This window comes from Astatotilapia calliptera, chromosome 13 (genome assembly GCF_964374335.1).
Source record: "Astatotilapia calliptera chromosome 13, fAstCal68.1, whole genome shotgun sequence".
Classification (NCBI taxonomy): domain Eukaryota; kingdom Metazoa; phylum Chordata; class Actinopteri; order Cichliformes; family Cichlidae; genus Astatotilapia; species Astatotilapia calliptera.
The window spans coordinates 8,353,846-8,367,423 of NC_137434.1; the positions used below are offsets into that span (position 1 = coordinate 8,353,846).

A 13,578-nucleotide genomic window follows, 5' to 3' on the forward strand; every position below is an offset into this window, starting at 1 on the left:
CGACTATAACGCCACCTAACGGTAGATGATAGTCTTCACAGCCTGCTCGATACACTTCATATGGTCAAATAGCTGTCGGGGATTTCGAAATTCTACACAGTCAGTTCTGACTTTTGCGTTTGTCAGAACTCCGCGTACTGTGTTTTCCACAAGTTTATTTTATTCTCCACTAGAAAAATTAGGCTGAGTTTTCAACATACATTTTTTTTGTGCAAGAATCAAAGAAACGTGACAAATAAGAACATAAAGCCTCAAATTATATCTGTTCCTCTTGGTGGTTTGTTTTTCAGTACCTGCACAAGAAGCCCTTCAGTAGGAAGGCATGTCTCGCCAAGAGTCCGTTTGTTTCCCGAATATATGTTTGGTCAAAACTGGTGTAGCCGAATTAGTATCATTAGTCATCTTTACAATACATTATGGTGAGTGAAAAGCACAGCTGTAAACAAATGGACAGATGCCGTCTCACGAACAGACACTAGCAAAACAATGAGGTTCATAAAATACATTTATGAAACCCTAATCAGAGCCCTAGCTTGCTCTTGTTCTCAGTTACACAGGTTTCATTCCCTAAGAGAAACTTAAGAAGAAAAAAACGCGGAAAGAAATGGTTATTCGTTTTTAAATTCACCACCCTCTACATATTTTTTGGCTTTTAGAAGAGATATGCGAAAGTTTGAGAATCAAGTGTTTCTTTTCGTGAACAACAAACTCAATTTCCCATAGTGCTCCAATTACGATGCGTGTCACTCCTACGTCACAGCTACTTCCTTCCGCTTCTTCCCATCTCTCCACCGCCAGCTGCGTGGTTTAGCGGCGGTAGCTAATTGAGCACATATTCTCTTTTTTCACTCCAGCATCTAAACTAGCTTGGACTAATAGCTAATACAATGTCATACCACGACGAAGAGGATGTAAGTACACATTTACTCCATCAGACATTTGTACGTTTTGACTGCAATAACAATGGCACACTGTTAGCTAGGTAGCTGTGTAGCTAGCTCGACTCCACCGGCATAGTATAACAGTGGCTTCAATGAGTTAGTGTGATATAAATTTACTCTTAAACCCTGCTTTAAGACAATGCAACCAAAAAAGTAGCTAATTGTCTGTAACTCTTTTTAGTGCATTTTTATTATTATAAAATATCACTATATAATCGATCAGGTGGTCGTTTCTCGCTGGGCAGATCAATATCAGATGCTGTAGCTGTATCAGTAACAAATGCCTGATTGCTTTGTTTCCTTACAGTACGATCCTTACTCCTACACAAACGACTACGATCTGCACACTGGTAAGTATACAAATAACCATCCCTTTTATACTCATACTATCTATTTTTACAGATACAATCCTCTTGTTTAGTCAGTCACACAACATAAGTAACTTTTAGAGCAGATTAAAGGATGTTCTTTTAATTTTCCTTGCAGGTGACCCTAAAGCAGACCTTGCCTACGAGAGGCAGTATGAGCAGCAGACCTACCATGTCATCCCAGAGGTGATCAAGAACTTTCTGCAGTATTTCCACAAAACCATCTCTGACTTGATTGACCAGAAGGTTTATGAGCTGCAGTCCAACCGGGTGTCTAGTGAGAGCATTGAGCAGAAGATCTACGAGATCCAGGACGTCTATGAAAACAGGTAAACTTAACTCTGTGCACATAACTCTCACACCGTGCGTGATCAATATGCTGACTTTTTCATGCTCTTACCTATTAAGCTGGAACAAGTTGACTGACCGTTTCTTCAAGACCTCTCCCTGGCCAGAGGCTGAGGCCATCGCATCACTTGTTGGCAATGGTGAGAGCGTTATCCATTACTTGTTCTACTTTTGATTTTGTATGGATAGTATCATTTTTATTCTTTATTGTTTGAGTGTGATTTTAAAAAAAAAAAGATAAACTTGCACCGCTTAAGATTATTATTATTTATTTATATATTTAAGATTTTATAAGAGTTTTAGGCCTCCTTTGTGTGGTTCAGTGGAGATGTTTCATGTTGTTTTTGTCTCTTGTGTTTTGCAGATGCCGTGTTTCTCATTCTCTACAAAGAACTCTATTACAGACACATCTACGCTAAAGTCAGCGTGAGTAGCTGCTAAATATGAACAGTCGTCTGTGTCTTTTTTATCACTGTCCAAAAAACTTTCTAGAATTTGGTTGGAAAAAAATATTTTCTGTATAATCAGGGTGGACCAACTTTGGACCAGAGATTTGAGTCCTACTACAATTACTGCAACCTCTTCAACTACATTCTCAGTAAGGAGCACATATTGTCCATACATTTTCTCTGATCCGTTAGTGCAAGAACAGCAGCTATATGAGATCATTGTTGACTCTAAACAGATGCTGATGGGCCGGCCCCCTTGGAGCTGCCAAACCAGTGGCTCTGGGACATCATTGATGAGTTTATCTACCAGGTACATTACAGTGTTTTTAGAGTGCATGCTCAACAATCAATAAGATCCAAATAAAGAAAAGGGCTGATAGCTGTTGTTGTTAATGTTATCATTACTTTAAGCACCAGATAGGTGACATATTAATGAAGATATTCATGGTCTTTAATGATCACTAGTCCACGTGGCTAGAAAGCATATTTAAAATCCACTAACAAACATCTCTTCCACCTTCAGTTTCAGTCGTTCAGTCAGTACCGCTGTAAGACAGCCAAAAAGTCTGAGGAGGAAATTGAGTTCCTGAGGAGCAACCCGAAGATCTGGAACGTCCACAGTGTCCTCAATGTTCTCCACTCCCTGGTGGACAAGAGCAACATCAACCGTCAGCTTGAGGTCTACACAAGTGGAGGTAAAGAAGAGTGTTTTTATGATATTTATAGAAACAATGGAGTATTCATAGAAACCTAATTATTTTAAAATCTTGAATTATGTCAATTTAAGGCTTTAGAGTCCAGGACTGTATAGGTCGTGAACATGTTATGTGTTCTTGTAATGCAGGAGACCCAGAAAGCGTGGCTGGAGAATATGGACGTCACTCTCTGTACAAGATGTTGGGTTACTTCAGCTTGGTCGGGCTTTTGAGGCTTCACTCTCTGCTTGGTGACTATTACCAGGCCATCAAAGTCCTGGAGAACATTGAGCTCAATAAGAAGGTACGACCTTATTTAAGACCTCATGTAGAGAGAGGTCTGGTCTGCTCCCACTAGTGATGATGAGCGCTGGGATTGAGTGTCATTATGGAAATGTGTTGTTGGTGTTGTTTCCTCTTGTCCTAGAAGGATTGATACAATGCTGACAGATACTGATGTTTTTAATTTAAAACAAACAAACGATATTCTCCGAGGATTCTTGTGATAATTTGACTCGACACAGTTTCTGCTTTATCAGTCTTTATGCTCATGAAATTTAATGTGGGCAAAGTGAAGTTGCAGTAAAAAAGAAGGAACTCATTAATTTACCTGACACATTAACAATGAATAACTATTATAATACTTTATAAAGCAAATACATAATTCACAGTTCTCAGTTCTTCAGTAGCACGGGGTCATATAATTCATTTCATCTCAGAGTTTAAAGTTTCTATTAAATCAACCTTTGTAGCAACAAATAAAGTTTGGCTGATCTGTTGAAATTAAACATTAAAAAATGAAACTGCTCATTTTCTCTGTAATTCATATTTCTGCATATATTTTTTTTCTCCCTATCTTTCAGAGTATGTACTCGCGTGTTCCAGAGTGCCAAATCACCACATATTACTATGTGGGTTTTGCCTACCTTATGATGAGGCGCTACCAGGATGCCATTCGAGTCTTTGCTAACATCCTGCTCTATATCCAGAGAACAAGAAACATGTTCCAGAGGTCAACGTATAAATATGAGATGGTCAGTAACAGCAGTGGTTTTATTGTCTTATCTTTAGCTGTAGGTTCTTTTACTTATGTCTGTACAGAACGTGGTGAGAGAACTTCAGACAGCAACATTTGGGATGCGCTGATTTTCTTTAAAATGCTTTGACATGTGAATAATAATCAGGCACTCTCATTGTGTTGGATGATCAAACAGTATTATGTTTGGAACAGGTGTCATAATACCTATATGTTTTCTTCAGATTAACAAACAAAATGAGCAGATGCACGGCCTGCTGGCTATCGCTCTGACCATGTACCCGATGCGCATCGACGAGAGCATCCACACCCAGCTGAGGGAGAAGTACGGAGATAAGATGCTCCGCATGCAAAAGGGGTAAGACCTACACTCACTGCCTTGCTTTACAACATATTTGTTTAAGTTGTGAGTCAGTCCTTTTCTGTTTTACTGTTATGATTTTGTATTATGTAGAATGTTATATAAAGTGTGGAGCTTTGCTTATGGGATATGGAATCAGTAATGTATGACTTTATTAGCATTTGTGCTCGTAGCCTCAAACATTTCTTTTGATGCAAATGTTACTTTTACCATCTCAGAGATCTGCAGGTGTTCGAGGAGCTGTTCAGCTTTGCCTGTCCCAAGTTCTTGTCACCTGTAGTGCCAAACTACGACAACGTCCACCCGAACTACCACAAAGAACCTTTTCAACAGCAGTTGAAGGTCTTTGCTGAGGAGGTGCAGCAGCAGGCCCAGCTCTCCACCATTCGAAGGTGAGTCCCCCAACTTGTGAGTATGTGGAGGTTGTAGTTTTACCTGTAAAAGCTGGAGTAATGTACAAAAATATCCTGAATCTCCTCCAAACGTTTTGCCACACTTTACATATTTAAATCCTTTACATGAACTATTAGATTGTGTCTGAGTGCTTATACATGTCATCTAAGTCACAATATGTCATTGTAGCTTCTTGAAGCTGTACACCACCATGCCAGTAGCCAAGCTGGCCGGATTTCTGGACATGACAGAGCAGGAGTTCCGCATTCAGCTGCTCGTCTTCAAACACAAGATGAAGAATCTGGTGTGGACCAGCGGCATCTCAGCGCTGGACGGAGAGTTCCAGTCTGCGTCTGAGGTCGACTTTTACATTGACAAGGTGAACATCTTTTAAATGAAAGTGCTCTTTTTGATGTTTCTGTGCTGCTGTTTAAATAGCATGTCACAGGGCTGGATGGCTCTGAGGAATGCCTCAGGTGTTTAGTTTGGGTAAAATTAAGCATAAGATTTAAATTAAGTTTTACAGAAGTTAGATATGTGGATGTGGCTTGTTGTACTTTATATTTGATGGCATTTTCCCCACAGGACATGATCCACATTGCCGACACCAAAGTCGCTCGTCGGTATGGAGACTTTTTCATCAGACAGATCCACAAGTTTGAGGAGGTAAGCAATCGTCCATAATGCCTCTGAATGGGAAAATATTTAATATGTTTCAGATGCTAACTATTACAAGGTGTAACAATCTAATTTGAATATTAAAAGTTTGGAAATTAAACAGTTGTCTCTAATATTAAAATTAAAAACATCACCTGCTCCTTTGGTTTGCCCCGCACTGAAAAGATTTTGAATACAGGACTAATGATCACTTCTTGTGTCCCTACAGTTGAACAGGACTCTGAAGAAGATGTCAACCACTGCTACCACTGTGACATCAGGAACCGCTACAGGCCGATGAGACATCACATCACGTCTTCTAATGCCTCCTTCCAGTTTTTTGACAGCTATTATTAATGAAAAATTTTCTATGTAATCTAATAACAATAAAAGGATGGATTGGAGTGCAAACTAATTACTTGTATGTTTTTGCTCCCTAATACCAGGTGTGTTCCACTAGGAGGCAGTATTTACCACCTCACCACAGTTGCTAAGTCTTCTTTTGTAGTGTTATGTTCCTACTTAAGCTTTTGTTTGCGGGTAGAACAGACGTCAACTGTGAGGTAACTGGGGGACTAATATTTAGGTTTATTAATGTTTATTTTCAGATTCCCAAGCTTTTTGTTCCTGCCTGAGCTCGTTCTGCTGCATCAGACACCAGACATATGGCAACATCTATTGAGGTCAGAGGCCATTGCATAAGTCTTTTTATTACCACAGACCATCCCACAACATTTCCCAACACAGATCTCAGGGCTGGTGACAAAAATGACAAAGAAATAAAAACTTACAAAATGGGAATATAAAAAATCATTATTTTTTAAAACACACCACTCATCAGAAACAGCATTAGTTGTCCTGCAAAGGAAAACAGAACGACATGTCACCATAGCACAAAATACACATACTCAAACATCCAAAGTTGTTCCCTACCGATTTTGGTAAGCCAGCATATTTTTTTTTTCTTCAAAAATATCTTTTAATTCCGTCACATATTCTAGAAAATAAAAAAATAAAGCAAACATTGCTCATTGGAGCATGACTTTTACTCCCTCAGGTGGCAGTGTAAAGTCTCTGGGCACAATGCCTTCTTTATGTCTAGAAAATGGGATAATTCATAGTTTCCCCCATTTATAAGTCTTTATCAAGGCTTTCTCTAACTGCCCTTAATATCAAAGATTTATTTACTCCCTGTAACCCCAGTACCAGATAACAGTCATCCTTCATCCACCATGTTCATCATTTAAGAAGTCTTCCTCTTCTTATGCAGGTTCTTGCTTTAACTGTGACTGACACAGTTATGCCCTTAAAAGTGAGCTGGACTAGAGTCTGAATGTTCTCTGCTGCTCTTCAGACGATCAAAAAGAGCTCAGGCCTCCTCATCCCTTTGTGTGAGGTGAAAACGCCACTCCGTGAGCATCACTGGGAAAATACAGAGGTTCCCCTGTATCCATAAAGTGTTCATCAATAAAGTCCCAACAACAACATCTAATATCTCATTCAACACAGACATAGGCATCTTTCAATAAGGAAAAATATCAGCGTGATAAGGAATTGTTATTGTCTCAGTCTCCCATTGACGGCCATCCGCTGGTCTGAGTGTGTGTAGCATCATTTTTATTCTATTTATTTATTTTGAGTGTGTGTGTGTGCGTTTGTGTGAGTGTCTGCAGTCCAGGCATGCCTTCAAAAAGTTTAGTGAGAATGAGGCACCTTCTGACGATTTTAAGGTCGTGGTTCAACAAGCTTCTCCCACAGGGAGGCTTAGTCCCTCTTTTCCACTCAGCTCTTCAAATAAAAGTTGATGAAACCAGTTTTTTTTTCTGTCTCGCTGAAGGAAAGTGTCAAGCTTGTCACTTTCCTTTATTAATATGTTTTCTTTTTAAATAAACCATCTCTTGACAAAATCCAACATGGGACCGTTTCCAATGCAAGATCCACCGACGCTGACCCAGTGCTGCGTTCGTCCTTTATCGGGATGTCTCAATGATGCACTGACGTTCGATGATGATGTTCCCTAGACTACACACACTGCTCCTCCAGTCCTTCCCAAACTTATCAGGGTGGCGGTGTGAAGGCACAAGGACACACACACACACACACGAGTCGTGGTTTGCTCTCAGACCAGCGAGGCCTCGGCTAGTCATAACTCTGTGATCTCCAGCGGACTCTCAGACAGGGTGTCCCCATCCTTGTGGCGGTGCATCGGGGTGGACTTTGCAGACTCTGTACGGGCGTTGCGCTCAGAGTACAGCACCCCATCAGAATTTAGTGCCTCCAGAGAACGTGCCAGGGCCCGCTGGTCGTCCTCAGGCAGGCTGTTGAGGTCAGACGTGAGGAGCGTGCCTGTGCTGCCGTGGACCACGTGCACACCCTCAGACCCTTTCAACTCCACAGGAAGCTTGTGCTTGAAACGGAGAGTGCCCCGACCTCCACCCATACCCAGATGCTCATCGTCCTCGTCATCCAAATCGCTCTGGATCAGCTGTTAAAGGAGGACAGGAGAGGAGAGGGAGAGTGAATGAAGCTGCTAGCTATTAATGCTGGGATTAAAATGCATTAGGTTGACAAAGAAATAGCTTTGACAAGGTGCTAGAAAGGAGTAAATCAGTGGAATGAAACAGAAGTGAAATTAGTAGGTCACTGGAAGAAAAACACTTGAAACAAATAATCAGCAAATTTTAAGCTTAAACTCTGTTTGACCTGAAGTCTGGTTCACAGTACACGAGAAAGGAGAACCAGCAGGAAGGAATCATGTCAGAGTACTCAGACAAGCTGTCAGAAAGGGAACTGAGAGAAACAGAAGATCATTCTCCAGCAGACAGGAACACCTTCAGCAGGTGCAGAGAGCTCGTCCGTTTTTTGTAGCCCACCTCAGTGACAGATGAGATGTCTCCTTCGGTTGTGGATGCTGTGACAAGCCGTGCTGCAAAGAGCTTTTTCAGTCTCAGGTAGTCGTCCAGGACCACCTTGAGCAGGGAACCCTGACAGGATGGCAGTCATGATCAAACATAGTATGTAACACCATCCACCTTTGCACACCCGCGCTGTCACAGGACAGATAAATAAGAATCCAGAGCAGGAAGGCCTATCCCTGAAGGCACGTTAAAAGCCTATAATAGAGTCCTCAGGGTCTGCCTCTATATTTTATACTCAGGACCTCCTCCACTTCTTAAAAATAGGGGAAGGCTTGAGTTCTGGGAAAAGAAACTGTCCCGACAATTATGAGATGGATGGAGCAAAAATAAAAAAGAAAGTATGCGCATGTGTGAGTGCATTACTCCTGGTCTCACCTTGATAGGGCCCTCTCTCATGATATGGCCCAGTTTAGCAATGTTGTCGTACTCCTGAATTGCTGCCCTCAAGTAACAATCATCCTCAGGTTTCGCTTGAGGCTCTCGACCAAATGTGCCCTGTGAGAACAAATGATGAAAACGTTATGGTAGAGTATTTCATGGTAAACGATACAAACTCCCATATTCTACATCTCTTGAGTATTAAAACACATAGCAAAATTGTATCTATTAATATACTTGGGGTGTTATTGAGAAATACAAATGGATGTTGGTACTGACGTGAGTGCGTGCGGGGCTGTTCCACAGGTCAGTTATCTCACTCAGGTTCTCAGGCAGGTCATCCTCATGGTCAGCCTGAGCAGCCAACTCAAGGTTGCGACAGAATGGGTCCAGCCACACTGGATTGGCCCTGCAGAAGCATTAAATCCATCAGTGAGAGGTTATACAAAGGACCTTGCCTTTGAAGGCATCAAAATAAGCTTCAAGAAAATGGTTAATTCAAATGAACTTCCTGATCTATGGAGAAAGGAAAGAAATGATTGGATTATGTGTCTCTTTTCTCATAATTTGTTGTGCTATAGAAATGCTGAGGATACCTAATTATGGTGAAAACAGCTCAAATAGTCATGACAATGCAGTTAACTATGATTTTTACAACTATTTTGTCTGTAAGCTAATTATAAAGCTAATGTGCAGTTAGCTTAGTTTGATATAATGACACTGGAAACAGCTAGCCCGGAGCTATGCAGAGATAACACTTACTTACACTTAACACTTACTAATTAACATGTTAGTCTTGCTGTCACACGTTAAAACAACACTTTAGGGTTTTGTGGGGAATTAAATTCCAATAATATTTCTTGGGGTTGCAGGACGATGATTTTTAACTTTCAACTTTTTAGGTTGTTCACTAGTTTTGTATACTGGTCTTTTTATTTTCTTGAGCATTTTGGAGCATTTAATTCTTGTTATAATTTGGTCCTTTTAATTTGTTCCCTCTTGTAGCTTAAGATTAAGTTAAAACGTTTAGTTATGGCGCTTACTTCCTGTTTTATTTTGATAAAATCTAGTGGTGTCTAGTGTTTAGTTTTACTTCCCCTCCTGTATCACTGTCTTTCATTATTGTCAAGTGTCTTGTCTCTCTCCTGTGCCCTGCTCTTCTTCTGTCCTTTGTTGCAGTGTCTGTTAACCTCCTCTGTTATATTATTAATAAATACACTTATTAAGCATTTATTTGTTTATTGTTTTCTAAGTCAAGGAGAGGCATGCCTGAAAAAACAGAAGTTGTCAAACAACAAAAATCAAGTGAGAACTTTGTTGTAAGTGAGAACTTCTTGTAAATAATGTTAGCCAGTAAAATGTAAAAATAAAGCTATTATCTTACCCCTCAAAGGAGTACTTGTTAGTGTTGGGCATGTCCAGGATATCCATTAGTCCCTGGTTTCCTGTGAGGTAGAGGAAAGTTCAATGTAATGGAAAAACAGCTTTGAGTTAACTGATATTTTGTACTGTACATCAGCAGATAGCAAAGTCATTTCCTGATCAACAGATAAAGGGACCGTCCCATCAGTCGAGCTGCTTCTCACCTGTTGATCCTGCGACAATTGCTTTCAACTTCCTCTCATGTCTGCGTCAAACAAAAAGACACATTATGAGATCATAAACATGTTGATCAGCTGCTCAGACTGGTAGCGTGACTGAGCGAGTTTCAAACAATGTAAACAAATGTGCCTTAATACAAAATTCTTACACTCTGCGATAATGCCAATTCATTGTGACAAACAAAATCCCCGCAAAGCACAGCAGCACAGCCAAGATAATGATGACCAGCTGTGAAAGAGAAAAAGAAAGACACCTTAAAAGCACCAAAACCAAATAACATCTGCAGCAGGCTGGAGACTTCCAGAGTTGGCAGCTTTGCACACCTGCAGAGTAGAGATGTCGTCTGGCAGTTTGTCCCCAACAGCTGGCTGGACGTCCACAACATTGTATTTTCTGAACAGGTTTCTCAGCTGCTCTTTGTTTTCATCGATCATCTGAATAACCCTGGAAAGTATTAAAAAAATCGGTTCAGAATGTGTAGTCCTTATATAAAAAAGGCCTTATTGCACTGGCCTTATTATTCCTAGTGTATGTGAATCAAAGTGCAACCACGCTGCTTTGGAGCGCTAGTGCATACACGACCTTTCAACGTCTAGGATGGTGTTGGTCTGATTGTTGACAACGTGGATGAGCATATCAGTCTGAACATAGCTCACTCTGCCCTTCTTGTCCACATGAAACTGAAAAAAAGGGTCAAAGATGTCAGATATCTACACACTGCAAACAAATCAAAGCATTTCTCTAAGAAAGCCTAACCTGTATGTCATCTAAATTGACAATAGCACCGGTGATGTTGGAGAGCAGGTTGATGAAATCTTCCTGGTTTGCACGAACAAAATCGGGAATCTCATTGAAGACTATCTTGACCCTCTGGTCATCCCGGAGAATATAGATATTCACATTAGTTGTTGTGCTGTGTCCAGCAAAATCACATGCCAAAATCTCAAGCTGAAAGTAGCCGGGATTAAAGGCTGTGAAGAGATCGTAAGTGCGGATGATGCCATCTGTCAAACCTGGGGAAATCAAGGGACAGCATTGTTTCTGTGTAAGAAATTTGCTTCACTCGGGAGCAAAAAGACTTTTGTCACTGTATGTACACCAGTACAACTGAAACCATGCAGAAAAGATCTGAAAATAGGCGGTGGTTTAAGTAACTTTCTCTGCGTCTGCGTGGGAAAATGGTTACGGGAAGCAAAATGTTCATGTGTGAGAACGCTGTTACTATTTGTTAACTCGGTTTTATTGAAGCCATTTCAATTCCTATAATTTGTTTGCAAACGAGTTCAAAGTCTGAACTTACTCATTTGTGACAGAGTCGTCCTTATCTTTTAAAACAATATGTGAACAGTTTTTCATCAAGTTTTTATTATGAGATATTTGACATCTGCATTTACTTTAAATCTCTCGCCATTGCTACACAGTGTTTTTGCCCTCTAGAATTCAGAAATACTTGTTGTGCAAGTTTCTTAAATTTCTTTTTTCTCACAGGTCAAAATGTACCCAAGATTAAAATACAATGCATTTTGGTTCTCCCTTCAGAGGATTTGCATTACAGCAATGCATTATAGAAACGCACCGATGATGAACATATTGCCAACATCCTCACTGCCGTTGCTCTGTGAGTGGAAGTAGCGGATCGTAACAATGTGGTACTGGACCACGCTGTTGTTGCCTATATCATTATCTATAGCCACCAACTTGATAAGCTCTGAGCCCACTTTGGCGTTTGCTGCAACTCCTAAAACAAGAAAGAAATGTATAAAGTAAATGTCGGCATCACATAGTCCATCATACAGATTTATGCAGGAAAGCAGGTTACCTGCAGTGTACTCTGTCTTCATGAAGCGTGGTGTCTGGTCATTGATGTCTTCCAGTTCAATCCGGACATCCAGCAGACTGGGGTCTTGAGCCGGATCCAGAGCTTTAGCCCGTAATGACCTCTGACCCCTGGGGGGAGTCCAGCTCTTGTTGCTGGAAGCCTTGATTATGATGGAGTAGACTGGGATCTCCTCTCGGTCCAGATCTTTGAGCACTTTTAACTCTCCATCTAGACTCAAGCCAAAGTTTCCGTCGCTGTTTCCTCCTTCAGGAAGAGACACATTTGGCCACATTAAACACTGAAGCTTCAAAGAGCGAACAAAGACAGCTAGATCCATACAAATGTCTTCATTATTCTCAAGCTTTTGAAGTACAAGGACTTTCATATGGCCACACAATAGAGATACAATAAGTTGAGAAAAACTTGTTTATAATCTTCCTAAATTCAAGACTTTGGCTACATCAGTTATTGAAGTGACTGAGAAAAAAAATCACAATTAACAGCAAAAACATGCTACTGTGTGTAAAGCACCGAGTGACCTGCAATAAAGTAGTAGACGATTGCATTGGAGCCCTCATCGGCGTCCACAGCTCTGGTTATGTTGCCCACAGTGGTTCCTGGAGGGGAGTGCTCAGGCACTGTCAGCTTCTGGTAAGGCAAGCCACCACGCTGGGAAGTGCACACACACACACAGACCATGGGAAAATATTACATAAAAACACATGAACACAATCTCTTATGTACAGATGACCACATTTATGATGTATTCCTAGATCTGTGTGCTCACAGGCGGTTTGAGGAAGACAGGCTCATTGTCGTCGATGTCCGACAGCGCCACCTGCAGAGGCTGTGTGGTCTCATAAGGCACTGGCTGGCCCATGTCACGGGCCACAATAATAAGCTGAGAGAACAGTTTGCACAGGGTTAGCGTCACATACCTACAATTACACCAACTGAAAACACAAACAAACTCTGGTGACTCACGCTAAGCAAGGCCTGCTTCTCTCGGTCAAGCTTTGCAGTAGTAGTAATGACTCCAGTCACGGCATCAATGTGAAAGTTTTCCCAGTCTCTGTTACCGGCTCCCGTCTGCAGGAAGGCATAGCGCACTTCTCCATTGAGCCCCTCATCAGCATCTGTAGCATGCACTTCATACACCACCAGTTCTGGACGTTGTTCCTGTACAGAGCAAAGAAGGGCAGTGAGTGTTTGTGTGACTTGAACTAAATAACCTATCTATATTACTCAAATGCAAGAAATCTGTGGTTTATGAGAGGTTTCTATATTGTGATATGGTATGATGTCTCTCAGTTGGAAGATAAACAACTCTTGAAAGACCACAACCAAACCACAATAAGGGTTATTTTATTAGAGCCATTTATGATACTGATGGAGTGTCAGACAAATATGACTAATCCACATGAAATACATTTTATTAGCAGTGTATTAAAAAGGAAGTAAAAGTATAAGTTCAACTCTTCACAGTAAAACCAGTGACTCATTTCTTTTGAGCATTATAGTAGCACTAGAGTAAAGAAATCAGGACATATATATCCTTGCACAACAGAAGCGTACGGCAAAAGCACATGCTGACAACGATGACTTAAAGAAGG

At 40.9% G+C, this 13,578-nt stretch overlaps 2 protein-coding genes across 3 annotated transcripts in view; one reads left to right on the forward strand and one right to left on the reverse strand.

The window, feature by feature from the left end:
* The first annotated feature begins 753 nt into the window (after nucleotides 1–753).
* On the forward strand, nucleotides 754–5,663 carry eif3s6ip (eukaryotic translation initiation factor 3, subunit 6 interacting protein). Its single transcript, XM_026191135.2, has 15 exons — nucleotides 754–911; nucleotides 1,249–1,291; nucleotides 1,428–1,638; nucleotides 1,718–1,797; nucleotides 2,022–2,083; nucleotides 2,186–2,255; nucleotides 2,343–2,416; nucleotides 2,630–2,801; nucleotides 2,951–3,105; nucleotides 3,665–3,835; nucleotides 4,062–4,195; nucleotides 4,417–4,590; nucleotides 4,781–4,970; nucleotides 5,177–5,257; nucleotides 5,478–5,663. The coding sequence occupies exons 1-15, from the start codon at nucleotides 888–890 to the stop codon at nucleotides 5,547–5,549; spliced, it is 1,713 nt and encodes a 570-aa protein (XP_026046920.1). The 5' UTR covers nucleotides 754–887; the 3' UTR covers nucleotides 5,550–5,663.
* Nucleotides 5,664–5,926: 263 nt separating this feature from the next.
* LOC113035515 (cadherin-related 23) overlaps nucleotides 5,927–13,578 on the reverse strand; it is a 34,847-nt gene continuing 27,195 nt past the window's right edge. The window contains exons 22-36 of one of the 2 annotated variants that reach the window (XM_026191130.2): nucleotides 12,950–13,144; nucleotides 12,753–12,866; nucleotides 12,505–12,634; nucleotides 11,966–12,229; nucleotides 11,723–11,884; nucleotides 10,903–11,159; nucleotides 10,729–10,826; nucleotides 10,470–10,590; nucleotides 10,295–10,374; nucleotides 10,131–10,171; nucleotides 9,929–9,989; nucleotides 8,824–8,953; nucleotides 8,542–8,661; nucleotides 8,122–8,232; nucleotides 5,927–7,733 (exon numbers count right to left, since the gene is read on the reverse strand). In XM_026191130.2, the coding sequence (XP_026046915.2) occupies nucleotides 7,392–7,733; nucleotides 8,122–8,232; nucleotides 8,542–8,661; nucleotides 8,824–8,953; nucleotides 9,929–9,989; nucleotides 10,131–10,171; nucleotides 10,295–10,374; nucleotides 10,470–10,590; nucleotides 10,729–10,826; nucleotides 10,903–11,159; nucleotides 11,723–11,884; nucleotides 11,966–12,229; nucleotides 12,505–12,634; nucleotides 12,753–12,866; nucleotides 12,950–13,144 (2,226 nt within the window). In that variant the 3' untranslated portion in view covers nucleotides 5,927–7,391. The remainder of the gene's footprint in view (nucleotides 7,734–8,121; nucleotides 8,233–8,541; nucleotides 8,662–8,823; nucleotides 8,954–9,928; nucleotides 9,990–10,130; nucleotides 10,172–10,294; nucleotides 10,375–10,469; nucleotides 10,591–10,728; nucleotides 10,827–10,902; nucleotides 11,160–11,722; nucleotides 11,885–11,965; nucleotides 12,230–12,504; nucleotides 12,635–12,752; nucleotides 12,867–12,949; nucleotides 13,145–13,578) is intronic. The other variant, XM_026191131.2, reaches the window with a different exon arrangement.

Bases quoted from the DNA above. Each gene is read 5' to 3' on its own strand.
- eif3s6ip (XM_026191135.2), top strand. From the start codon at position 888: ATGTCATACCACGACGAAGAGGAT. The intron at 4,591-4,780 runs GTGAGTCCCCCA...ATGTCATTGTAG, and splicing joins CAGCTCTCCACCATTCGAAG to CTTCTTGAAGCTGTACACCA. The intron at 4,971-5,176 runs GTGAACATCTTT...TTTTCCCCACAG, and splicing joins TCGACTTTTACATTGACAAG to GACATGATCCACATTGCCGA.